The 25876-nt window shown below is 55.4% G+C and overlaps 1 protein-coding gene across 1 annotated transcript; it reads left to right on the forward strand.

Moving 5' to 3' along the window:
• Nucleotides 1-57: 57 nt before the first annotated feature.
• On the forward strand, nt 58-25515 carry SPOCK2 (SPARC (osteonectin), cwcv and kazal like domains proteoglycan 2). Its single transcript, XM_059054270.2, has 11 exons — nt 58-338; nt 12700-12708; nt 13085-13130; nt 13389-13503; nt 15005-15119; nt 16769-16883; nt 17303-17422; nt 17898-18116; nt 19618-19680; nt 21431-21568; nt 21664-25515. Exons 1-11 carry the CDS (start codon nt 150-152, stop codon nt 21804-21806), a joined length of 1272 nt encoding a protein of 423 aa, XP_058910253.1. The 5' UTR covers nt 58-149; the 3' UTR covers nt 21807-25515.
• Nucleotides 25516-25876: the final 361 nt, after the last annotated feature.

The following is a 25876-nucleotide window of genomic DNA, read 5'->3' on the forward strand; positions in this document are numbered from 1 at the left end:
TCCGTCTGTCACTGGAGTCAGACCGCAGGAGGAGGGCTGAGGAAGACGACGGCGTTTGCTCCCCCAACTGCAGGGTGGGAAGAAGGACGTTAAAATACTGCAGAAGTCAAGACCGCCACCCCCCCACCCCAGGTCGAATTCAGACCACGATGCACGCTCCGGGCTGCGGGCGACTGGCGCTGCCGCTGCTGCTCCTCACAGTAGCTGCCCTGGCTGAAGGCGACGCCAAAAGGCTCAAGGAGGGCGAGACCCCCGGCAATTTCATGGAGGACGAGCAATGGCTGTCGTCCATCTCGCAGTACAGCGGCAAGATCAAGCACTGGAACCGCTTCCGAGATGTGAGTCTGCGGGGCCGAGAGGGCTGAGGGCTGGGGATGGGGGTTTGGGGAGGGAGCCTTGGAGCAGAGACCCTGGGGCCGGGAGTGGCGGCTGCACGTCGCAGCCACAGGCTCCCGCGGCCCAGCCGGTTAATTGCACCAAGAGTAAACAACGAGCACCCACCGGGTTCCTGAGACCCCTCCTCATGTACTCCTCTGTCCGGGAGCTGGCGGGCTTGGGACCCCCAGTCCCGCACCCGCCCAGCGCGAGGAGTTGCTCTGGGGGGCGTGCGTAAGCCGACGAGGTCTCCCCTTCAGGCTGGGTGCGGAGAGCGGTGCGGGTTGCAGTGGGGCGGGGGGAAGGGGGCGGAGGGGAGTAGGGAGGGAGGGGCGGGGACCCTGGCTTTGCCTGGGCCTCCGACCTGCTCCTCTCTTTTTTTTGGTGAGCCATCCCCAGGTGTCCCCCAGCTGGGTGGATGCTGCAGGTTCCACATACGGGCCACTGCAGTAGGGGCTGGTCTGGGTGGGGCCGGCGGGGACGGTAGCATCGTCTTGCGCTTGCCTTCTTTTCCCACCTTGGGCTTTGGGGAAGGGAGAGACAGAAGGGGACAGGGCCTTTGGTTGGCGCTTTGAGTTGGGGTCGGGGGGCGCTCTTAGCAATCCTCCTAAGGCGAGATGGTGAAAGGCGTGTCCGTGATGGGGGTGCTGGTGAAGGCAGTGAAAATACCGGAGGCCACCTCTGGGTGGCCCCCAGAGCCAGGTCTGGGGTCCCCATGCTGAGGGACGCGAGCACTAATGGAGACTGGTTTTCCAGGACCAACCTTTCATGGGGGAGCGCGGTGCAGAAGTTGGGGAGCTCCAACCTGGAGAGAAGACTCCCTAGCCCAGTGGACTTGAAAAGCAGAGGGGAGAGCCCAGTAGCTGGGTATGGGAGCCCTTCGGGGACGCCCGATGGAACCCAGGCTTAACCTTGTGTCGGACTTTGCGGGGTAGGGGGTGGGGAGGCGGCTGCGGAGGAGCGGGCGTCGCTGCAGCACTTTGTTTACTGGCACCTGTAGATCAGAGGGGAAACGGAAGCCTGCCGTGTTCGCAGAAGGGGAAGTAGGAGTGAGGAGGGGAGGACAGAGGGCGTGGCTGGGACCCAGAGAAGGGTCGGGGCGGCGGTGTGAGGTGCAGGATGGGCCCGGATGCTCCAGAGGAGAGGAACGATGGTACCCCGCGATCTGGTGCTTTCCGACACCCTGTCCACAGAAAACCTCTCCTACGACCCCAATTCTTGGTCCTCATTCCCCAGATTCTCTCATCAGACCCACCTAGTATAACACCGGCCACACTGTGACCTTTCTCATCTTAAATTGTGTGCATCCAGAAGTTCCTTAGCAATGTGTTTAAAACACACATGCTTCATGTGATATCTAGCCAAATGATGGAAACAGGCAGAAATATGCATCTTTTTGTTACCCTGAAACAAGTAACTGTTTATCTCCAAAGTCAAACTGGTAGGTTGTAATTAATTCATCAGGACTCGCATGCTGCCTGGTCCTCAGGGCTGAGTGGCCTGGAACCGAGTGGGTGGTTTGCCCCACCCTATGGCTGGTCCGGTGACAGGAGCCTGGAGCTCCAGCAAGACCTTTTCCACGTCCCCTGCAGGCCCAGCACAGATTAGCTGCAGTCTCCTGCCGCTGCCTGGGAAGCAGCCCGGCCACAGCATCGAGAGGGTGGCAGCAGGCTGGCCCATCCTGAATCCATGTGTCACTTGTCCAGGCCTCCCTCTGACTTGCTGGCAGTTTGATCTTCCAAAATGGGCCTAGTGAAGGTCAGAGGGAAAAGAAATGCTTAATCAGAACAGTACAGGTTTAAAAATAAAAGGTTCCTACCCACCTCCCTTTCTCCACTGACTCCCAATAGCCCACTCTGTGGGTGAGGCTAGATGACTGACTGCATGACCCCCTGGCACAGGGCTGCCCACCTGTCTCCCTGTACTGATGCCAGTCACTTCCCCCTTCCTCCCATGCTCATCAGAAAAAAGCCACCAGAATGAAATTCTGCAGGACCTGCCCCCATAGGATTCATGGAAAACTTCAAAGCATGTGTTGGTTTGCGTGGCCTCAGGCATTTATAGGGTAGATTTTCTCTAAAACCCTATTTAAGGTAGCCCTGGCTATAGGAGAACGGGATCGGGGAGAGAAGGAGGACAAGGAAGGCTGGGTAGGAGGACCTGGCTATAGGGATCCTTTGGGAGCTTCTGCAGAAATGCAGGAGGCTGCTAGCTCAGAGCCACTGCATTGCATCTCTAGGGGTGCCATAGTGTGAATGGTGCCCCCTAGAGTTGTGCAGTGCACAGACCATGCACAGGGGCTCTGCCAGGATTGCAGACAGTTCTCATTCCTCCCCTGTTAGCAGAGGCCCCACTTCCCACCCTAAGGACTGAAGGCCCTCTAGTTGGGCACAGTAGCATCAGCTTTATGTACATTTCATCAGGCAAGCTTTCTTGAAAATATGCCCCTTCACATCTCAAAAGAGAGGTGGGAGTTTCTTTTGAACCTCTGAGGCATTGCCAGATGGAGCCAGAACCTTGTTGATAATCAGTCACAAAATGGTGCAGGGCCCCCACTCTGCCTCAGTGGAAGGGAGGCAAGCGAGCAGGGGGAGTGGAATATTCTTGGGCAGTAGGATCAAGGAGTCAATAGTGTGGGTGAGGGACATGTCTCCATTTAATGGTTGGACTGAATTGAGGGGGGAGATTGAGGGAATCATGTCGAAGTGGTCAGGAGAATGAAAAAGAGAAGGAAAGCGCAGGCCGTTGGCTCCAGTGTGGAATTGGTCTGAGCTGGTTAGTGGGGAGTTCAGCTTAGCATTCTTCCTCTGAGCACTAGGATTGTTAGGGGGGGTGGGGTGTTGTGAAGGATTTACTGGCAGAGTAATCCTCCCCTCCAGTGGGCGCGGGGCTCTCACACGTGTCAGGATAGATCTCTGCCCTGCTGCCGGGAGGAGGGAATTTCAAGTCAGAGGATATGGGGATCTAGCTGTGCCCTGCTCTGTGCAGGCCTGGGCTTTTTGGAGCCCTGCTCCCTAGTGCTACTATCTCCGAATTCACTCCCTGCAGAAGTGGGTGGATTTTACCGCAGTCTTTGGAACAGAGCATCCAGAGCCTGGTAGATAGAGATGGACACTTGAGAGGAGACAGGCCCATTACACAGCATTCTTCCTGGCAGCTTCCAAGAGCTGGCTGGACAGCACTGACCGTTCTTTTTCTTCTTGGCTCTTCTCTGCTTTGTACTCCACTTCCATTACATTTTAATGATATTTATGAGTGTCCAGCACAGTGCTGGGCACCCGGGAGGCACGCAGTTAGCACGTGTTGAATCACTGGTTGCAGGGAGTGCTTACATCTGCCAGTCCCTGCAGTCAGTACTTTATCCCTGTGGCCTCTTATGCCCTCCAACAACCTGTGAGATAGTTACCATTACTTTATATTCCACCCTATATAGGACACAGAGGCACAAAGAAGCTGAGTAACTTATCCACGGTCAAATAGCTAGTAAGCAGCAGAGCTGGGATTTGAACCCAGGTGCTCTAACTCAACTTTGCTTTTTAGAGAACTCTAAGCCTAACCCTTAGTGGAGATGGAAAAGAAGAGTCTACCCTGGCTTGTGCCCTATGGGCTCAAGGGTGCCTGGGCAGGAGCAGCACCTCCTAGGAAGGGGGGGGGGGGCAAGGCTCTCAGTGTCTTTGGCAGCCTGCCACCGGCCTGGCCTAGCGACCCTCCAGAGCAGCTCTCTACCCAGGAGAGGCATGAGGCCTGGGTTCAGGTTCTGACTCTGCCACTGCCTGGCAACATTATGCCAGGTACGTCACATAACCTCTCTGAACTTCAGTTTCAGTCTAGGAGACTGAAATGGACACGTAAACATGAAGACATCTTGTCAGAGGGCTGGGGGGGGGCATCCGTTTCAGGCAATATAGAAAGAAACTCAACCCCATAGAAAAACCACCAGATGGATCAGTGTTTCTGGGGCTAGCCCACACCATGCCTCTGTCTCCGTGAGAATGACACCGATGTATGTTTACTAATTCACTCATGCACTGCAGATCTGAGCACCTCCTCTAGGCCTGTGGCTTACCATGAACCTGGGGTCTGGCCCAGGGAAACATCGCCTGCTGGCTACTTAGGATTCTCATGTTTTTATGAACACCAAGTAGACCAGTAGCAAGTTTCAGCCACAAAGGGGCTCCCTTGTTACCACCCCTCCCCTCTCCCCACCCTATACTGCTAAACCAGTGCAAGTGTGGGAATGAGCTGCACAGGTGTTGGTGGCTAAGTGTGGGTGTGTGAGAAGAACCCCAAACTGGGTCAGGATGGATTCCATCATTGGGATTTGGGGATGGGAGGCTGGGTCCTGCCCTGGCCTCCTCCTCCTCCACCTCCACTTTGGTTTCAAATCCTCTCCCACGCTGGAGGGGCTGGCGTCGCCAAGAGCAGTGTAGTGCAGTGAGAGACTCTTGAACACCCAGCGGGGCTCCAGGCCTTGGGAAGAGAGGGAGAGAAGAGCACTCTTTGCCTAGAGAGGCCATCTCAGTCTCCTCTCAACTTCTAGGCAGTCTGCAAAAGATGGCCAGCCAACACCACCCCCTCCATTCTCCAGAAGGTCAGAGGGCTGTCTGGAGGAGTGGAAGAGCTCTATCCCACCCTGAGCCCCAAGGGCCCTGGGAGGGTGCTCAGCTTGTCTTCCTCCCTGGGGGAGCCACTTCCAATTTCTGGCCCTTGATTTTTCCCTTGGTTTAATGGGCAGCCCTTGTCATTCTGTGACTCCAGAAGATGGCGCTAGAGCCCATCCACAGCCCTCCACCTGCTCACATCCCCCACCCCACCCCCAACCCTGCCCCCGCCGCTTGCCACAAGCTGAGCAGCAGGACTTTGGGTTTCGGAAAAGGATTTTCTTTTTGCTCCTGAGGAGGTAATCTGTGACCAGGTCAGGGTTGAGTATGTATTAACCAGAGAACAAGAAACCTGAGAAATGAGGCCTAATGGCATCCTGGGGCAAACACCAGGGTGAGGATGGCCATACTGCTGCTGTGTAGGTTCCCTTGTAAGTGTAATGTGGGTCTTCTTAGGGCTGTAGACAGGGAAAATGTGTCTAACCTTGGCGGGCAGACCCAGGCCCAGCGGCAAGCTGTAGGGTGATGTGATTCGTGAAATGTCGCAGCCTCTGACCCCCTGAGGGCTCAGCCAGTGTTCAGTTGTATGTATAGCCCCTTCCTTGCGGTTGCTGCAGCATTTACTGGTCATAAACACATTTGGCACATGTTGGTGCTGCTTTGCATCATCACTTACGCTGTGGGCTTGTATCTCAAGAGTCCTCCTGCTGGTGTTTATCACATTCCTCCTAAGGCAAGTCCCCGAGGGTAGGGTCTGGGGATTGACTGCTTTGTAACCTTACCACCCTGTCCTCAGAGCATTGCATGGGGTTTTTCTGCACATAGTAGGTGCTCAGTATACGTATATGCACCGTGGAATAGGAGAGCCAGGAAGGGTCTCAACTAACCTGTCCTCTGAGCCCCTCCCTCTTTTCCCCAGGGAGCAGCACTGTGGATTCAGGTGGTAGAGGGCAAAGGAAGAGTTGGAGCTCTGGGCTGAGCCATGCTGACTATTTGGAGTGATCTCTTCCTCTTTCTGGACCCTGAAAGGTTAGGATAGTCACAACTAGAACCCCGACACCCTGACTCCAATGATTCATTTGTAGGATAAGGGAGTAAATGCTGCCGTGAAGAAACATTATCCCACAGGCCTCCCTGTTCTCCCCTGTGTCTGTGGGCCTGGACCTGGCTGCAGCCAGCCTTCCCCTTTCTCCTGGAAAGTAGGGGGCTCAAAATTTCCCCCCACCTCAGTGGGCCCACCGAGCAGGTGACCCACCCATCAGACCTGTGGGTGGGTGAACACAGGGCTTCCTCAGGTGGAGACCAGGTTCCCTGAGGCAGGGCATCCTTCCCCTGTGGCTCTCTTCCCTGACATCTGAGAAGAGGTCAAGGCTGCACACAGCAGGAAGGACAAGCCAGGCAGGGCCAGTGTCTTACTCCTGCTTGGACGTAAGCTGCTGGCTCCTTCCCTGATCCCTTGCTCCCTTGCTCCCTTGCACAGGTTAGAGGACGTGGAAGAGTCTGAACTTGTTCAGGCTCCTTTTCCCCTCTTCTCATAGGAGAGTGGGAGAGCAGAACTGCGGAGCCTCAGCAGCATTAAGCACTGAGTGCTGAGCCTCCACGTTTTACCGATAAAGGAACCGAGCACACACAAGCCCATGTGCTCTTTCACAACCCCATGTCTGTGTTTCCTCAGCTCCAGTGTCTAGCCCTCCTCAGAGATCCCTGAGATTTAAATCCTGCCCCCCACTCATGTTCCAGAAAGGAAACAGAGGTCCTGAGGCAGGTCAGAACAGAACTCCAGGCCCACACTCCCCTATACCTCTCTCTTGTTCTCTGCCCTCTATGGACCCCTGGGGCCACTGCCTGAACCAGAAACCCAAGGACTGGGGCCAAGATGCCCCTGGAGCAGTGGAGAGCCCAGGCCCCGCGGAGTGTGGGGATGGGGGGTCAGCGCAGGCATACCTGAGGCCAGGTGGAGCTCCTGGCATGCGGGCAGTGATAAGCACATTTTTGTCCTCCAAGGAAATTCCTCTGAGCAGAGAGGAGATGGAGGGCGGGGAGTCTGCCAGATGCCTGACTCCGTCTGTTTGTCCAGGCCTAGCAGCCTCTGCCTCTGCCTCTGAGAGAGGGGCAAATATTTAATGACTGCCCCCTTCCCAGCCTCCTCCATGTGGAGGGTGCCACCTCCTCAAGATGCCTTCCTCCTGGTCCTGGGACAGGGGTGTCAGGCCTCAGCTGAGAAGGAGCCAGGCGGGCCCCACTTCACCCCTGCTTGTTCCTTTCTGGGTCCCTTCCTCTGTGCTCCCCAGCTCTTTGCAGGGAGAGGTAGGAGGAGCCCCCAGCTACAAGTTCCCCACTCCTGGGCCTTCTCAGTGGACTGGGTTCCATCAGAGGTTCCCTCGCCTGAGGAATGAGGCCAAAATAATGCCGGCTACAGGGCCTTTCAGAGGTTGAGAGAGCCCTGGCCCACTTCCATTTTTAGAGGTTCTCGATCTATTAAAAAATGAAGAAGTGCCATAAGAGGGTTACAGAAGTTGTGGTTTCTTTAAAGTCTCATGATGCACATCTTCCGGTCCTGTCGGTGTGCCTCTGGCTGTAGCGCCTCAATTGGAGACGTCAGAAGTCTGCGTTTGAGTCTCCTTGTGACTGTGAGACCCAGAAGTGCCTCTTGTCCACCTTGTCCCCCAGACTCCCACCGTATGTGCCGAAGAACCCAGCTTCAGTGCTCCTGTTTTGTGAGTTTTGCAAGTATAGAGCTTCACAGTTTGCAAAGTCTCTCACAGCCATTATCGCACTGGGTCCCTCCACAGCTCAGGGAGGAAGGCAAGGGAGTCACCCTTACTTTATAGGCAAGGGAAGGGGCTCCAGTAAGGGCAAGGCTCTCTAGGCCACAGTCTTGTTGGCAGTCAGAGGCCAGGCCAGGCCAGTACCCAGTGCCCTGATTCCACGCCAGGGCGAGCGTGGTGGGTGTCAGTCTCTCCATCACACTGTGCTGCAAAGAGGCAGGTGGAGATTTGCCCAGGTGGTTTTTAGCCCTGGGGCGCTGCTCTTCGTTTGCTTGATTCACTGCTGTGTCCCATCCTCCCCACCAGATGGAGAGGCTGGGGGAGATTGGGTTAATTCAAGCTGTGAAGTGAGCGGGTGATTTGGGTGCTAATTAAAATGACAGGAAGTAAACAGCGCTTGGAAACACCCAGCATGTGCCCCCTAAGCCCGACTAGGCTTGCGCACTCACTGCCGTTTCTCCCCCAGCTTGGCACAGTGGGCCCTGTCTCCATGGCAACTGGGCTGAGCTGCTGAGATCAAAGCAGGAGATGGGTTAGCTCCAAACCAGCCGAACCAGGGACGTGTGAAGAGGGTTCTGGAAATGCCTGGAGAAGGGGGGCCCCCAGGTGTCTTCCCCCACCACCGCCAGTCTCTCCACTCTGCTACAAGACTCCCTGCCTAAGGGTTGGAGCAGAGCTGGTGTGGTGGGAGAAACCACCCATGGGCTGGGATTGGGCCTCCTGGGTCCAGTCCTGGCCTGGGACTTTCTTTATCTGGGAAAATTTATGGAGCAATACAGAGTCCTGGTTAGGGGCACAGATTCTGGAATCCCAGTTCTGGGGGTACCAGTACTCTTCTGCTGTGCTCTTGATGTGTGATCCTGTATAAGTCACTTAACCTCTCCAGGCCTCAATTTTATCACCTGAGAAATAGGATGACAATAGTGATTTTCTCTTAAATTCTCATGAAGAGTAAAATGAGCCAATGAGTGAAAAGTGCATAGCGCAATGCCTGCCACACAGTAATTGCTCAAAAGATGTTAGCTATTATTAGGGTATTTTTACTATTGCTAGGTGCTGGGCATAGAAAGGTGAACTTTATATGGTCTCTGCCCTCAGTGAACTGGCCACCTAAATAGGGCAGAAGCAATGGCATTGCTTGGTGTAACCAGAGCAATAATAAACTTCTACTAGGTGCAGTCCACCTGAAGGAAAACTAGATACGGGGTGAGGTTAGGGAAGATGAAGTGTGAAAGCTAGGTTTTGAAAGATAAATAGAAGTTCACGGGCTGGATGCAAACATACATTCCAGAGGGGGAAGAAGGCTGTGCCGAGGTCTGGCCAGAGTGAAACATCCACTGGAAGGACATGGGGACAGGAAGAGACTCAGAGAAGATGGACTTTCTTCTGTAGGTGACAGGGAACCCTGTGAGGGTTTTTAAATATAATATTTATTGTATTTTTCCCCCCTTCATTACAAAAGTAATACATGTTCATTGTAGAAATTTTAGAAACTTGGAAAAAGGCAGAAAGATGCCCAAATTCTCTAGTCCTCTCCCCCAGAGGAAACCACTGTTACCATTTTTATATGAATGCTTTTTACCTAATCATCTTTAAACATTTTTTTCAAAATGAGAGCAAGCTATATATTTAGCGAAGTGTTTTAAGGCGGGAAAAACATGATCAGAATTATCTTCTAGACAGATCCCTGTGGCTGCAGGGGTGTGGAAGATGGGCGGGGTCATGGAGAGCCCAGAGGAGATGCTGCAGTAAGTGAGGCCGGGGTTGCTAGGGTGGGACCAGTGGGCATGGTGAGGGGAAGGCAGGCTGGAGAGAGAGCAGGAGGTGGAGTGGATAGGACTTGCTCCTCTCACGGAGACCCCTTGGGGGCAACTCTCCTCACACCCCACTGGTCTCTTGCTCTCCCAGTGGTGGCCGCTCTCTTCTCCATTTGCAGGGGCCCCTCACGTGGCCTCTCCCTGCCCATTTCCCGTCCCTCCACCATTTTTTCCACCTGAAGTCTCTGGTCTCTTCTGCTATAACAGCTTTTATTTGTTGAGTATTTTGTGGACACCAGGCACCCTTCAGATACCATCTCCTTTAATCTCTGAGTGGTCCAGGAGTTAGGTGCTGAGCTTCTACAGGCCAAGGTGCTTGCCCAAGGTATGCTGGTAAGGGAGCGTGGGCTTCTGTGTGACTCCAGGGCCCTCTCTCCTCCCCATTCCCCCTCTTTGGCTGGCTGCTCCCATTCTCCTGGAACTGAGGGTCCTGGGATCCAGAACCACTTAGGCCTCCCCCAACCTCATCCACCACAGCGGAGACAAGGAGCTTAGCTAGAACCCAGGGCAACCCTTGTATACAAAAGGGGCTCAATCCCTGTATCCTGAATCAGGGGGAGTCTTAGCCTCACTTGGGTTGGGGTGGGTGGAGATGGCTCCCCACCAGGGCTCTCACAAAGCAGCTGGATGGTGAAATAGCCCTTTCTTAGAACTCTCTCTTCCCCCAGCCCACCCCCTGCTGGATTTCTAATCAGAAATTCTTGGTATTGACCTTTGAGAACCTTCTTTGTTCTGAGTCCCAAAGGCTTCTGCTCACAGCCTAGTTGGAGGTTAAGGCATCAGGTTAGGTCCAGAGTGAGGGAGGGAATGAGCAGGCATCGAGGCCCTCGACTAACACCCCTCCCTGCTCCAGTTCAGGTGTGGGTCGGTTCTGGGGCACACAGACCTTGTTGGTGGGGAGCAGGTGACTCACACAAGCCACTTCCCCCGTCCTCTTCACAGCCTCATGCCCACTCCCCTTCCAGAGGATGATGGAGCAGATGGGAAGACCCCAACTCCATGAAGGCCAGTCCCTACTTTTGCCCCAACTTGTAACCCTGGCCTTGACCACTTGGCCATGCTCAGCCTCATTTCCCATCTGTGGTGAGTGGACACCAGGAGAGGGACCCTCCACCCTGATGAATTCCTGGAGAAGAAGGGCTGGGTCTGGGCTAGCTTCCTTTGGCCCTGGCATAAAGGGAAATTCTGCCACAGTTCCCTGTCGGCTGCCTGGCGGTCTTCTTAGAAGCTTGCCCAGGGACTCAAGAGGGTTCCAGCCACGTCCTGTGGAATTCGGTGGGTGCCTGAGCCAGGAGCCGGGGCTGGCGTGTCCAGTGACCAGGGGGCCATCCAGGCCAGGTTCTCCAGAAGCCCCTCCTGTGGCTTTCCTCCTGCTGCTCCTGGGTCCAAGGACTGCAGGACACTTGGCTGCTTGGACACATATGTGGGTTGTTACTTTGTGTCTAGATAAAAACCAGCTGGCATTGGGTGAACTGTCTTGAAGTGTCCTTCTTTCCTACGAACACCCAGCACACACTGTTGCTTCAGGTGTGTGCATGGGTACAGATGCTCACAGACGAGGACACACATGCCTGCACTCACAGGTGCTTTGGGATACACACCCATGAGTGTGCCCATGTGAAGACCCAAATGGGTGCACACACTTGTGCATGTGCAGAAGCACACACTCAGGTTTGCACCTGACCCCAGCATGCTCTACCTGGGTCTGATGCCCACTGCTTGATCGGCATGGCCCCTCTCTGGCCTTTTCCCAGGAGGCTGTGTTGATAAGGGCTCTTGCCCCTGCCTGTTCCTGATGCTTGTCAACTTCCAGGGGACACATCAGAGGCCTCAGAGCCCTTGGGCTTTCAAGGCCCTGTGGGTGCCCTCTGGTGCAGGACCCCCATGCCCTCTTCCCCAGGCCTGACAGGAGTCTGGTCCCTTCCCACCCCTACCCCACAGTGTGGCCTCTGCCCTCATCCTTGCATAGTTTTGATCCTTGGGTGGGACTCAGGACGAGGAGGCTGCTGCACGTGGCTTCTCCTGCCCCCTGTCCTCCAGCACCTGGAGCCCCATGCAGAGGAGGCCGGCAGCTGGCTCACTGGCACTGCCAGCCTCCAGTCCTGAGAAGCCCTCTCCCGCCTGCCTGGCAGAGCTGCTACCGGGAGCACCTTGGGAGCTGTTTACTGGTTTTCAGCTGCTGCCTCCACCCCACAGGGGAAAGTGGGGAAGCCAGAAGGAGCTGGGGTTTTATGCCAGTGAGCTAGGCTGGGTGGGAGCTGCTCTGCCTCTGGCCACTGTGGGCTCCACAGGCCCAGGGGAGGGACTTGCGGCTGGAGGAGGGTGAGGAGAGAGCTCCCGTGTGCCCCGGGTGCCCGACAGTGTGCGGTATCCAGAAGAGAGGTCTGTGCTGGGCGTTGGGTGACCTGGGTTCTGAGATGGTGGGACCTGGGTCAGGTCATTTCTTGTCTCTGGACTTTCCGGCCTCTCCTGCACATAGAAGGGGCTGGGACAGATGACCTCAGAGGGCCTTTTCAGGATCTTCTGAGTCTGAGGATTTGCAGCTGGACGATGGTAACTGAGGAAGCTGCTGGGAGGGGCCATGGTCCCCCTTTCTCTCAGTGCACCATCTGAGTTCTGCACACAAGTCAGACCTTGACTGAAAAACAGGTGTCAGGGGAGGGGACTGCCTAGGGAGGGAGGGACTCTGGTAGAAGGAGAGAGGGTGTTTCTGGAACAGCCAGGGCATAGGCATGAGAATCACTTCCCAGGCAGTATGGGCCCCTCAGACATCTGTCCTGATGGTGGGGCCAGGGCTGGTTCCTTTGAGACCAGCTTCGGGGCCTGAAGTAGAGGGATGGGGCCTCACCCTTAAAGCCCTGGGCCTCACCTCTACTGCTCCTAAGGCCAGCCCTGAGTGGGCCCAGGCCTTAAGCTCTCTTTTGTAAAGACATAGGAGTACTATCCTCCAGTTGGAGGCCATAGAGGTCAGAGGACGGTAGCAATCAAAGACCATTGCCCAGCATCCACAGTTACATGATGAGACCTGGGGAGCCCTGACCACATGGTCTGAGGGTAGGCCTCACACTAAAATCCTCATCTCTCCCTCTCTCCTCCTGCTCCGGTTCCCGTGGCCTGCTGCTGCTTCCCGATCCCCAGGAGGTGGAGGTGAGTACTGCCTGGGGCTCCACTGCATATGTATCTGCAGCTACACACCCCACTCTCGTCTCTTCTCTTCTCCCTTGCACACGTACCCCAATTTCTCCTCCCCTGCGCCATCCAGTGTGGGATGGGGGGTGTGGAATAAGGAACTTAGGGGAGAGGTCGGAAGAGATTCTGGACATGGGTTTGGGGGATAGAAGTCTGGGGGAGGCAGCTGGCAGGGCCTGGGTGGACAGGGGTCATCTGGGAAGCCACGAGGATGGTGGCAGTTGGCATGCAGAAGCAGTGGCCCAGACTTCTGTTGGCCGTGGAGTTGAACTTCGGCTCTAGGATGTAAATCTTAGCCCTTCCCTTCTCCCTCACCCCCTCTGTCCTTCCCCAGGACGACTACATCAAGAGCTGGGAGGACAATCAGCAAGGAGATGAAGGTAACATGCCCCTCCCACGTTGGGGAAGGTGACTGACACCCGTGAGGACTTGAGACCAGAGGGCAAGTCCTGATCATGGCTTTGGATGCTCCTTGGGTAGCCAGAACAAATGGGGATGGAACTTCCAAGACGAGGAGCTCTGGTTATCAAGGGCTGATAGAGGGAGGGGCTTGCCAGCTCAGAAGTGGGGCTGGGGTCTCCTGGGCTCTCTAACACTGAGTCCCAGGTGACCTGTGTCCTAACTCTGTGTCTCTGCAGCCCTGGATACCACCAAGGACCCCTGCCAGAAGGTGAAGTGCAGCCGTCACAAAGTGTGCATTGCCCAGGGCTACCAGCGGGCAATGTGCATCAGCCGCAAGAAGCTGGAGCACAGGTGAGGGCCTTGGGGAGGTGGGAAGCCTGGAGGGGGTTTGCTTAAAGAGCAGGGGCTTAACTAATCATAGGAGAGGATCAGTTATCTTTTGCTTCGGAACAAACTACTCCAAAGCTTAGTGGCTTAAAACAACAAATGTGTGTTATCTCACACAGTTTCTTAGGGTCAGGAATCAGATGTGGTTCTATTGGATGGTTCTGGCTTAAGGACTGTCAGGAGGTTACAGTCAAGATGCTGGCTGAGGCTGCATCATCTGAAGGCTACACTCAGGCTGGAGGATCCACTTCCAAGCTCACTCACTTGGCTGTTGGCCCTAGTCAAGGGGACCTCTCCATAGGGCTGCTTGAGTGTCCTCACAACATGGCAGCTGGCTTCTTGTAAGGCAAGTCGTTCAAGGGAGAGAGAGCAAGGAGGAAGCCACATTTATGACCTAGTCTTAGAAGTCACACATTGTTACTTCTGCCACCTCTATTTGTTAAGAGTGAGTCTTAAGTACCGCCACCCTCTAGGGGAGGGGAATTAGGTTCCATGTTTTGAAGGGAGGAGTGTCAAAGAATCTGTGGACATATTTCAAAACCACCACACTATGAGATCAGACACCAAACTGTGGGACCCAGGGAAAAGCACATTTCCTCTCTGGGCCTTGGTGTCCATATCTGTAAGACAAATAGGTTGGTGCAGATAGTTTGAGGTACCTTCCAGCTCTGACATGGAACAACTTCATAAAATATTTAAGGTTGTACCTTCTGAGGCTTGCAGAGGAGGGAAGGAGTGAGAAGTATTTGAGGCCTTAGCTCCAGCCCAAGGACAAGACCCTGCCTGACTCCAAGACCCCCTGGAGAAGGTCCCATTTCCCTCCCCTTTCTCCTTAATCATAGAATCAGAGACCAGAGACTTGGGGTTGCAATCTTAGATGCCTGTAGGGGCCTGGCAGGTAATGTAAATGCATGAAGAGAGCTCTGGCGACAGACCACTCTGGTGAGCCCAGGCCTTGTGGAAATGCAGGATGAGGACTCTGATATCTTCCATTTTAACTAGGCCAGAAATCCAGGATTTTTTTATGTGAACTCTTCCATTTTGCAAATGTTCATGAATAACCCAATTAAAAACAGAAACCCTTGGTGGTCAAACAAAATGATCCTACAGGCCACATGTGACCCATGGGCCATAGTTTGCAACCTTTGATTTGGTCCTACCCCTTACGCAAGTATTAGTCCTTTTTATGTCTTATACTTGGGCCTGGAGTTGCAACCTGAGGGCCCTGCTGGAAAGGGGAAGCTGGAGGTTTATACCCTGCCCTGTTGATTCCACCTTTCCGAGCTAGAAGAGGGTCTGGCTGGGGGTGATGTGAGGGTGGGCAGGGGCAGGGAGGCAGCTTCATCTACTCTAGGTCACCAAGAGCAACTTCTTTTTGGAACCAGGCTGCTGAACCTTCCCTTCCCCTGTCCATCTCTCACTCTTGCTTCTGTCCCTGTGCCCTCCCATTCTGCTCCTCCTGTAGGATCAAGCAGCCTGCCCTGAAACTCCATGGAAACAGAGACACCATGTGTAAGCCCTGTCACATGGCCCACCTCGCCTCCGTCTGCGGCTCTGATGGCCACACTTACAGCTCAGTGGTGAGGAGCCCTGGCCCCAGGAGGGGTGGAGGTGGGGTGCACTGGAGTCCACAGGGAGCAGAGAGGACAGCTCAGCTGGGCCTTCTGTGGGGCTCCCAGTACTGCTGTGGGGCCGGATGCACTTGTCAGTGCATTCAGCGTGGCCGACCACAGCAGTGGCACCAAGCCCGGGAGTCTGAGCCAGACCCTGCTCCTGACCTCGGGCAGGTGCAGGTGCAGGGTGGAGCCTGGAGGAGGCCGGTGACTGCAAGTCAGAGTAAGTGAAGAAAGGGCCTCATGAAAGTATGGAGGGCAATGGAAGCAAGGAGCTCCATCGTCCAGGTGCTGGGGGTTGAAATCTTCCCATGGGTGGATATCCATGTTGGACAGGATGGTTCACCAGCAAGCACCAGGCATTCTGGGGCAGGAGGAAGTAATCCTCCGTGAGATGACAGTGTGGGAGAGAACGGTGGTTGGGTGAATGAATTCCAACTTGATGGGATTTTTGCGAGGGTTAAATGAGACAGTATTTGTGAAAGCATTTTATAAACTTTAAAGTACCCTAGAAATGCGGGTGCTAATTGTGAATGCTTCTGCTAGCTGTGAGGAGTTGCTTGATGTTTGGAGGGCATGGACTGTTAGCTGGAGTTGGGTTCTGGGGCTTAGGAACCCTTCTGGGGTGAGATGCAGATTTAAGAGTCACCCGTTGTGGGTGATGATTGAAGTTGGGGAGGGGATGAGGTCATGCGGGGAGAATAAGGCAGAGAGAGAGAATAAGCAAAGGGGCAGAAGCTGCATGGAGGAGGGGTACAGAGGACGTAGGCGGAGCTGGTACAGAGAGAAAGAGAGCGGCTGAGTCACACCACCTGAGGGCAAAGCGGGGTTTGGGCAGGAGGCTGTGGTCTGAGGATCCCAGCGCTGCCCTGTGGGGAGGTGGAGGTCCTCAGGAAGTCTGGCTTCCAGCCCAGCCCCGCCCTGTGGCCTTGGCTGAGTCACTGGGCTTCTCTGAACTTCCGTGTCCTCTGCTGAGCTCAAGAAACGCAATTCCTCCCTCACAGAGCTGTCAGGGGCCAGGTGAGGTCACGTTGTAAAATGCTACGAGGACCCACTTCCATGAGCGGTCAGCCCATGGGGAGAAACCAGACATGACCAGGGCAAAACACTTGAAGGGCGAGGACTGGATGAACCCCTCTCAAAACTATAAAGGCCAGGGAATTAGCAGATGTGCAATAGCCAGTAGCTGTTTGTTATCAAGAGAGCCCATGGAGGTGACTGTGGGAAGGCCATGAGGGAGGGGCCCACAGCCGGTTGCCTAGGGGCCAAGGGACTGTGGGGAGGAAGAGGAGAGGCCAAGAGGGCAAGGAGGGGTGGGTGAGTTGGAGTGAGGGGATGGGGGTTTCCTGGGAAGGACAAATGTGCAGAGAGGCGCTGGTGCGGAGTGGGGCTCCTGGGAGCCTTTGATTCCCTCCCCCCTCCCCGCTTCCTGGGCCTGCTGCCCCTGACCACTGTACACCTGTAGCCTCCAGGGGGATTAGGAGGGCCACTCCAGGCTGTTCGTGGGTCTGTCCCTCCCATCTCCAAGGGGGAGGGCAGATGTGGCTGCCATGGTTGGCTGGAGGGTGCCCCTAGCAGTGCCCCCGTCACCCAGCCCGACCTTTCTTTTCGTGTAGTGTAAGCTGGAGCAGCAAGCATGCCTGAGCAGCAAGCAGCTGACGGTGAGATGCGAGGGCCCCTGCCCCTGCCCCACAGAGCAGGCTGCCACCTCCTCCACAGATGGCAAACCAGGTAATGCGTGCTGGGCCACAGCCAGGCTAGGGGTGGGAAGCAGCTCACTGCCAGGGCCCCGGGGCGCCTCCTTCAGGGCTCTGGGATGGCAAGAGAGGTTTGCAGTGGGCAGGGAGAAGTAGCAAAGACAGGCACAGGCCTGAGGGACCTGTGGGTCTGGAGGTCTGGTTTACACGGAGCAGGAGGGCGCCGGCCTCATCCCAGGGAGACTGCGCAGGGTATTTTTAGTGCTAGGGAGTGAGGCGGAGGAGGAAGGTGGGAGAGGAGGAGAGAGAGCCTCTGATTTCTAACTCCCCTTCCCCTGGCATCCCACTGCCAGGCCTCCAGGCCTGTAGGGCAGCACCCCCAGCTGAGACCATGCTTGCCGCTTCACCCCACCTTCACCCTCCACCCCCTTCTCCCTGTTCTGCCGACTGCAGAGACCTGCACGGGCCAGGACCTGGCTGACTTGGGGGATCGGCTGCGGGACTGGTTCCAGCTCCTTCATGAGAACTCCAAGCAGAACGGCTCAGCCAGCAGTGGGGCCCGCCCGGCCAGTGGTACAGGAGCTGCCTGCAGGGGAGGAGGGTGGGAGATGGGGAGATGGGGGCACACTGGGCCATCTGGCTACACTGGGAAACACCCACTTTTGCTCCCTCTTGCCAGACCCTGAGCCCCTAAAAGAACCTAAACCTCAGAACAAGGGGAGGGAGGCTTGATCAGACAGGAGGGATTTGGGATAGCTAACAGGAAGAACTTCTTAAAATGAGTGGAAGGAAGCTAAACCCTGAAATGAGTAGCCAAGGGAAGGGAAGGAATTATTTTCCCTGAAGGGCTTTCAAAACAGGGTTTTGACTGGTTTGGGTACAGTCCTATGCAGAGGCCAAGGGATGGGCCTTCAGCCATTCTTGAATTTCTCAATGCCATGGTTGGATTCTTAGCTGTCCTGACCCCGAGCAGAGGGCTGGGGCTGACAGAGGGGTGGAGGGATGGATGGACAGATGGAGCAGGTCTGAACCGTGGCCTTCTCCCCAGGGCTGGACAAGAGCCTGGGGGCCAGCTGCAAGGACTCCATCGGCTGGATGTTCTCCAAGCTGGACAGCAGTGCCGACCTCTTCCTGGACCAGACAGAGCTGGCTGCCGTCAACCTGGACAAGTACGAGGTCTGCATCCGCCCCTTCTTCAACTCCTGTGACACCTACAAGGATGGCCGTGTTTCTACTGCCGAGTGGTGCTTCTGCTTCTGGAGGGAGAGTGAGTGCGGCCCCTCACAGGGCCCCGGGCCCCCAGCCCTGCTGTGCAGGCTCTGCCCCTTGCTCCAGGCTGTCGTTGGGAGTCGGGGTGGCTCCCTCGTGGCTACCTCCCCATGCTCAGAACTTTTCCTGCTCCCCCACTTCCTGCACTCTCTCAGCACCTCATCTCTTGGAGCCCAGGGAAACCAGCACTTGAACTCCCTTCCTCGGCAGGCTCCAAGGTGGATCCTGTGGGTCCTGAAGCTTATGCACTTTCGGAGGCCTTCTTTAAGGAAGAGTATTAAAAACTAGAAATGTAAAATTTCTAGGCCCCTCAGAGGGCTTGGAAGGGGCTGAGGGTTCCTGAAGCTGAAGCTAGGTTGGCTTCTCAGTGATTCCACCTTTAGGCCCATCTCACAGTACTTGCCCAAATATGTGATTATGCATGTGATCATTAGCCTTAGAGATATAACGTCATTTGTCAGCTTTATATATCCTGAGCCAGAGCGGGACATGTGCTTAGAGATCATCTAGGCCAAGTGTTAACCATCATCGATGGTTAAACTGAGGTTCCGAGGGCTCAGCTGACCAGCCAGAGGTGTGGTAGCCAGTGCTCTGCCTCTGGTGTTTGGCCTGGTCCCCACTGTGGTCGTGTGATGGGAGTATACAGCAGCTGGGGCCCGAGGCTGGGGCTTCCTTTAGGGTTCCGCCATAAGATGGTTTGGGACACTGGGCAGGCAACTGACTCTTTCCGAGTTCAGTTTCTTCGTCCGAATGGGGAGATAACAATACCTCAAAGACTGTTGTGAAGATGAAGTGAGAAAATCTGGGTGCAGAGCACCATGTAAACCACAAATCCCTCTGCCAGTGTGGGGTGTTTTGACCAGTTTTACTGCCCGTAACTGCCCAGCCTTCCTGCGCTCTCTGCACAGCTCCAGCACTTTTACTTCCCGGGCCTTTGGAGCTCGTGCTGTCCGTTCTGTACAGTAGCCTTCCTGGGCAGGAGGCTGGGAGCTGATCTTATTTTACAGCCAGCCAGGCCCCCGCTGGGAAGGGCTAGGGCACTTCTCAAGGTCACAGACAAGTTAGATTTGGCTGCCAGTTATTTTCAGGCTTCCATCTAATGTTCCCTCGAGTCTTATGTTGCCCCCGGGCGCTCTCACCCTGGGGAATCTGTGCATTCACCTCCTCTTCTGAATCCTGTTTACTCATGCCATGAGTTGCCAATACCCTTGGAGAGCCCTGGGCTTCTTGGGGGGCCTCAGCGCATCCCACAGCCATGGAATAGCCTCTCCCAATTGGAGCCTGGGTGTTCTTATCTGGCAGAGCCCCTGTGCCAGTTTTGGAGACGTTAGAAGGATCAATGCATCCCACTGTGGGGCAGCCCTGTGTCAGAGCCTGGGTATTTTCATCTTGCAGAGCCCTCTGACTGGGTTTCTAAGCCTTGAGGCTTAGATGGGACTCACTGAGCCCCATCAGCACCATGGGACAGCCCCCATCAGAGGGTGATTCTCTCCTTGCAGAGCCCCCCTGCCTGGCAGAGCTGGAGCGTATCCAGATCCAGGAGGCTGCCAAGAAGAAGCCAGGTGAGGGGGCTGGGCTGGGCTCAGTGGAGGAGTCAGGTGCCCTGGGGTCCCTCTGAGGCCCAGAGGCTCTAGACCCTGGGTATCATGGAAGATGCTGAGTTCAGAGGAGCCCCTGGCTTAGGAAGACAGGAGAGGGAAACTCCCTCCTGTCTTTATCCTCGTGGTGGAGAAAGGTCTCCCAACCAGCCCCTCAATAAGTGTGTTTTAAGCACTAATTTTTTCCCATTCCTGCCGGGGCTGGAGGTGGGGATACAGAAGGTTCCTAGAACCCTCTGTTCAATTCACTTCAGCCAGTTTGTGTGCAAAGCTCAAGGGAGGCCCCGCCATAGCAGATGCTTGTGTTCTCGGCAAACATTTGAGTGTCAGCCCTGGAGAGATAACAGCAAACCCAGCCTAGGTCAGAACTGATGGGCAAGACAGTAGTGGTCCCTGGTCTCATAAAGCACACAGGCTACTTGGGGAAACACAACCCACAAGGTGACACACCAGAAAGACAGAGCGACATACAGTGTGACTCCTGTATGTATGGTGCTGAGGGAGAGCACAGTGGACAGAAGTCAGCCTGGGATCAGCGAAGCCCTCTCTGGGGAGCTGGTGTTCAAGAGGAGACCTGAGGGGGGCTTCCCTGGTGGCGCAGTGGTTGAGAATCCGCCTGCCGATGCAGGGGACACGGGTTCGTGCCCCGGTCCGGGAAGATCCCACGTGCCGCGGAGCAGCTGGGCCCGTGAGCCATGGCCGCTGAGCCTGTGCATCCAGAGCCTGTGCTCCGCAACGGGAGAGGCCACAACAGTGAGAGGCCCGCGTACCACACAAAAAATAAATAAATAAATAAATAATTAATTAATTTTAAAAAAAAAAAAAAAGAAGAGACCTGAGGGATGAGAACGAGGTAGCCAGGAGCAGAGCTGAGGGGAGGAAAACGTTCTTGGGACACAGAAAGGACCCGTGTGGCTGAGCGTGGTGGTTGAGGGGACAGAGGTCCAAGGGGCAGATCCCATGGAGCCTTATAGCTCCTGGGTGCAGCTTGGCCTTTAACTGGGCAGTGAGACCAGCTCATATGAAACCAAACACTGGAACCTCCCTGCAAAGCCATATTGACTGAGAACCCGGTGGCCTTTGGGGGCAGGCACTAGTGCCACTTCTGCCAGGAAGCCAGGATCTTCCTCCTGGAAGCAATCCTCTCTGGTCTGCATTCCCCGAGCGTGTGCGCTGGGCCTTAGGGCACATGTCCTGGGGTGCCTGGTGTTAACATTTCTATGTATCTCACCCCTACTAAGTGGTCAGAGTCTGTTCACCGGGGCCCCAGAGTGGGGCTGTCAGCCGGTGTCTGTTAAGTGAACAGAGGAGCAGCCTGAGGGCAGGTCAGAATCAGAGGGCTGGGAGGACAAGCTGGCGTTGCCAGCAAGAGACAGCCAGGCAGAGGAGCAGCTGTAGGATCGAGGGCGTCTGGCACAACGAGGTCAGACTGGCCATCCTGCAGGACTTGGGAACTGTGGAGGCAGATGGGAGCCATTGCAGGGGCTGAGCAGGTGGTTTAGAAAGGCAGGTTTTCTTGTTTCTCGTCAGTCAAGCTGGAATAAATGCTGGCGTCCAATCCTGGACGGCTGAGCTTGTTGGGTGGTCAGTACCTGGGCTGACTGGGATCTGGTGGGGTCTGGGCCCCTGTGAACCCAAGGTCCCAGGGCCACCGCTGGGAAGAGCCCACACCCTGAGGCCCCTGCTCTGACCCTGCGGGGCGTGCCCCATTCAGGAGTCTTCATCCCGAGCTGTGACGAGGATGGCTACTACCGGAAGATGCAGTGCGACCAGAGCAGCGGCGACTGCTGGTGTGTGGACCAGCTGGGCCTGGAGCTGACTGGCACGCGCACGCACGGGAGCCCTGACTGCGGTAAGGGCCGGACAGCCGCCAGAGGCCCAGCTCGGTGTGACAAGGTTTCCTGCTAGCAGGATGCTAACCTGCCCCTTGGCTTGTTCCCCTCACAGACGACATCGTGGGCTTCTCAGGGGACTTTGGGAGCGGTGTCGGCTGGGAGGACGAGGAGGAGAAGGAGACAGAGGAAGCAGGCGAGGAGGCGGAGGAGGAGGGCGAGGCTGGCGAGGCGGATGACGGAGGCTACATCTGGTAGATGGCCCGCGGGGAGCTGGGGCAGGCCAGGGTGCTGATGGCCGGGGAGACAGGCCAGCAGAGGCCTGGACAGAAGCAGGCAGATTGTGAACGGATCCAGAAAATAACAGTCTGAAGCTACCCTGGCTTCAACGGGGAGGACCAGATGTGTGAGTGTGCACGGCACGTGTGTGGCATGTATGGCCAGGATGGGTGAGTGTGTGTGTGTGTGTGTGTGTGTGTGTGTGGCATGCACTGAAAAACGTGTCCTTGGTCCACACTGCTACTGGCTGAGTGAGTCACCCAAAGGCCCCTTCGGCCTCCTTGTAGTTGTTTTCTTTCCATTTTAGTTTTTAAATGCACACATACACACACTGCAAGGTCAAAACTGATTAAATGAGATGCCCCCTTGCAAGTCCCCCAGCCCCATCCAGGCCCACCCTGACACCCTGGGATTCCTTGTCCTGATTTGCTACCCTCACCTCAATCAGTCCTCCCTCCTCCTGCCCCTGCTCTTCTCTCTTTCCCTTCTGGAGTCAAGCCCTGGCCTGTGGGATGAGGCCTAGGGACCATCCCTGGGGGCAGAGGGGAGGGAGGGCAGGGAGCTGTCTGCTGGCCAGTTTGGCTGTGACACGCCCAGCAGACTCAGATGAGGGGCTGGGACACCCGCCTCAGTGAGCACTTTCCCTTTGCTGGACTCTCCTCCTAACCCAAGCCAGTGTGACCAGAGGTGGCAGAGAAATAGCTGGGGGCAGAAGCTGAGAGGTGGGGGAGGAAAAGGCCTTGGCAAGCTGCTGGGGAGGGGAGGGGTGGACCATGTGAGGAAGAGAAGGGGCCAGCTTGACAGGGAGAGTATGCCTTTGCAGATCCAGGTAGAGCTCTTAGGAGTGGAGACGGGGCACCCCTGAATGCCAGGCCCTGGAACAGCTCAGGCCCGTTTCTGTGGCTCTCAGGTGGGGGCCTGGTCTGGGCTGTTCTGTGGGGGCAGTGGGTGATGGTTATGCAAGTGAGCTCCCCCTAGCCCTGAGGGAGGACCACACCTTCCCCTGTCTCCATTGCTGGGGTCCCCCACACCAGGAACCTGAGGATCAGGCCGTAGGTGAAGAGCCTGGGTCTTGCCCAGGGGTGTGTGTATGCACCCACGTCCTCCCTGACCCCTTAATAATTGCTTCCCTCCCATCCAGACCAACAGAAAGCATTGTCCCTGAGACCCTGTGAAGGAGGAGCAGTGGAAAGCTGCAGACTTCTGCCCTCAGAGACCAGGATGTTTCCCCATCTCTCCTCCTCAAGAGAGAGGCACCCCTGGGCCATTTCCAGCCCCACTCCTCTCAGCCCCTGGGCTTGCCCTCCATCCCCTCTGAGGGTCCCCTAGGGCTGCTCTAATGGAGGGCCTTTCAAGCTCTGAGGTGTTCAGGGTTGTGAAAAGTCAGAGGGGACAGGTCCGGGGCAACCAGAATCTGAGGCCATGCCTCACTGTTCCCCCAAATCTCCTTACTGTGTGAGAGCCAGCATGGATGAGAAAGTGCCCCATGTTGGGTTTTTTTTTTTTCTTACTCTATCCAGTTCTCCCTGTTGAAGCAAGTTTTTTAACACCTTTGGTGCAGAATTTCTTGCCTGGATTTGGGCCTCTGATGCCCTTTGGTGTGTGGTGAGTGTGTGTGTGTGTGTGTGTGTGTCTGTGTGTGTGTGTGTCTCTGTGTGTGTGTGTGTGCGTGTGTGTGTGCGCGCGCGAGCCTAGGGACCATCCCTGGGGGCCTGGCATAGGAGGAGGAGCGCCCTGTGTGCTGGGTTGTGGCAGGGTGTGGGGTCCATGTGGTAAGGTTCCCTGGGCAAGCCTCCCAGCCTGGCTCCCCAGATTCTTTACTTCCACCCTGGAATCCACATCTTACAAGCCCTCCCTAGGGGGAAATAACGAAACTCTAGTTAGCCCCATGAACCGCTTCTCATTCCACAGCACAGTTTTGATTGTTAAGGTGTCGTGCTGTTCCAGATCCCCCTCGCCTGTCTCCCCCTCTCCCCTTCCTGTCCTCCCAGTCCTTCCTCTGATCCCCGGCTCAGTTCAGGGAAATTCCAGTTCACGTCAGCCCTCTGCTGTCTGAGCACAGCTCCTCAGAGCTACCTGAAACTTCCTGCTCTCACTAGGATTGGAGACTGTCTGTCTCTTCCCTCTGCCCTGGCTCAGACTTCTGGAACCGTCTCCTGGGCCCGGCTGTTGAGGATGCTGGGGCGTTCTGGGGTGGGGAGGGGGCAGAGAGGGAGGAGTGCCCCTCTCCTCTTACTGTTGCCCTCCCCTCCTGGGGCGCATGCCCTCTCTGGGTCTTCTGGTTGTGCACGTTTTTGTGACCTTGTAAATATGTTGTAGAGAGAAAGCAAAAGGCGCTGAACTAGATGCTGGTGGGACTCAGGGGTCCAGCATTGCCCTGTCTCTGAAGCCCCTGCACTGCTTTTCACCCTACCCCCTGGGACTGAGACACCCACCCCCTGCAAAGTTAGACCAAGCAGCTTGTGCCCAGTGGGCTGAAGGCCTCCAAGTCACTTCTTGTCAGACAAGGTGCAGGTTTCCTTGTGAGCAAGGTTGCAGGGTGGTCCTTCCTCAGCTCCTTGGATGTGTGCCCTTGACCAAGCTGTCTGCCACCTGGCCCCTCCCATGTCCCTCTTCTCGGTGTCCTCTCTCTGTCCTGTCGCCACTCCCCTGGCTTAGGCAGGCAGTGGGATTCGGGCTGTGTTGGAAAGAGCTCGACCAAATTTTCAGAGAACTTTCTTGCCTGGCCCTGGACATGCCCTTGGCCACCCCAGGCCTCCTTACCCACTGGCGCTGGGAGAGACAGGCATGTCTAAGATGGGGCAGGTTGGAGTTGGAGCAAACAAATGTGCCTTGAGAGACCACTCAGAGAGGGTTCAGGGCGATGGGGAAGGAGGTGTAGGAACTCAGGAAGGAAGAGGAGGGAGGTGAAGCTGATGAGAGTGTGAGGAGGTGTGACTGCCCCCCGTTGTTCCCCTGGGGCTGTGACCACATGTGGCCAGTGGTCACACTTCTGTCCTCACGCCAGCCTGCCTGGTTTTAGTGGGCAGGCCACCCACTCACCTCTCATGAGCTCCATCTGTTTTCAGCTTCACCTGAGTGGGTGGGGGTCCATTGGGATCAACATGGGAACCCTCCATTTCACCAAAGCCTCCCCCGCAGTCCTTGGGGAGAATGAATGGCTAATGCACCGACCCCCGGCATCATCGTGAGGCTGTGGGCTGGCAGGGATCAAAGGGAAGAGACACCGGGGGTGCCAAAAGAGACTCGAGACATGAGAGGAAGTCCCAAGCAGAGCAAATTGCTTTATAGCCTGAAGCCTACTTAAACTGTGTTACGTGCAATAACTGAGCTTAGAGTTAAGAATTGTGTTCAAGTGCTTGGATTTCCGTCTGTATATTTAAGTGCTGAAATCGTATCTCTCAGTAATTTTAGATGTCTTAAAAAAAATCGGAAAACAAAGTGTTAGACTGTGTCTGTGCATTGATGGGCACTCAAGCGTCCCATGGGTCACCCCACCCTCTTCCTCTCCCCTGTGCCCCCCCTCCCCTCACACCCTTGCCCCCTGCCTCCACTTGGGGACCCCACCTCGTGTTGTCTTTATCTGCCTATTAACTCAGCCTAAGGAAACAAGTACACTCCACACATGCATAAAGGAAATCAAATGTTATTTTTAAGAAAATGGAAAATAAAAACTTTATAAACACCACCTACTGGCACTACTCTGATTATTCTCCCCCTTGTTGCCATTTTTCACAAAACAAGGTCCCAGGATTCAGGCTTGTGGTCAGCACACTTCCCTTATTCACCTTCATATGTTAGACCTCCGAGAGGGTGGGGCTGCGAGGAGGGGCCTGATTTACTGAGGGGAGGACCAGAAGCAACTTAGAAACATTTTTGGTATTATTGCAAATATATATGCAATGTATATTTGTAGACAGGCCAATAAATACATCTGTATCACAAAACAGAGATGAAACTCTGTGTCCTGCTTTTTTTATTCAGCCTATTATGAACATTTCTCTATGTCATTAAAATTATTTGAAGACATGACTTAAAAAAATTGTATT

The sequence above is a fragment of the Kogia breviceps genome, chromosome 2 (assembly GCF_026419965.1).
Source record: "Kogia breviceps isolate mKogBre1 chromosome 2, mKogBre1 haplotype 1, whole genome shotgun sequence".
Classification (NCBI taxonomy): domain Eukaryota; kingdom Metazoa; phylum Chordata; class Mammalia; order Artiodactyla; family Physeteridae; genus Kogia; species Kogia breviceps.

Coding starts and splice junctions, on each gene's coding strand:
- SPOCK2 (XM_059054270.2), top strand. CDS start 150: ATGCACGCTCCGGGCTGCGGGCGACTGGCGCTGCCGCTGCTGCTCCTC. Junction 13,504..15,004: donor CGCAAGAAGCTGGAGCACAG/GTGAGGGCCTTG, acceptor CTCCTCCTGTAG/GATCAAGCAGCCTGCCCTGA. Junction 15,120..16,768: donor GCCACACTTACAGCTCAGTG/GTGAGGAGCCCT, acceptor CTTTTCGTGTAG/TGTAAGCTGGAGCAGCAAGC.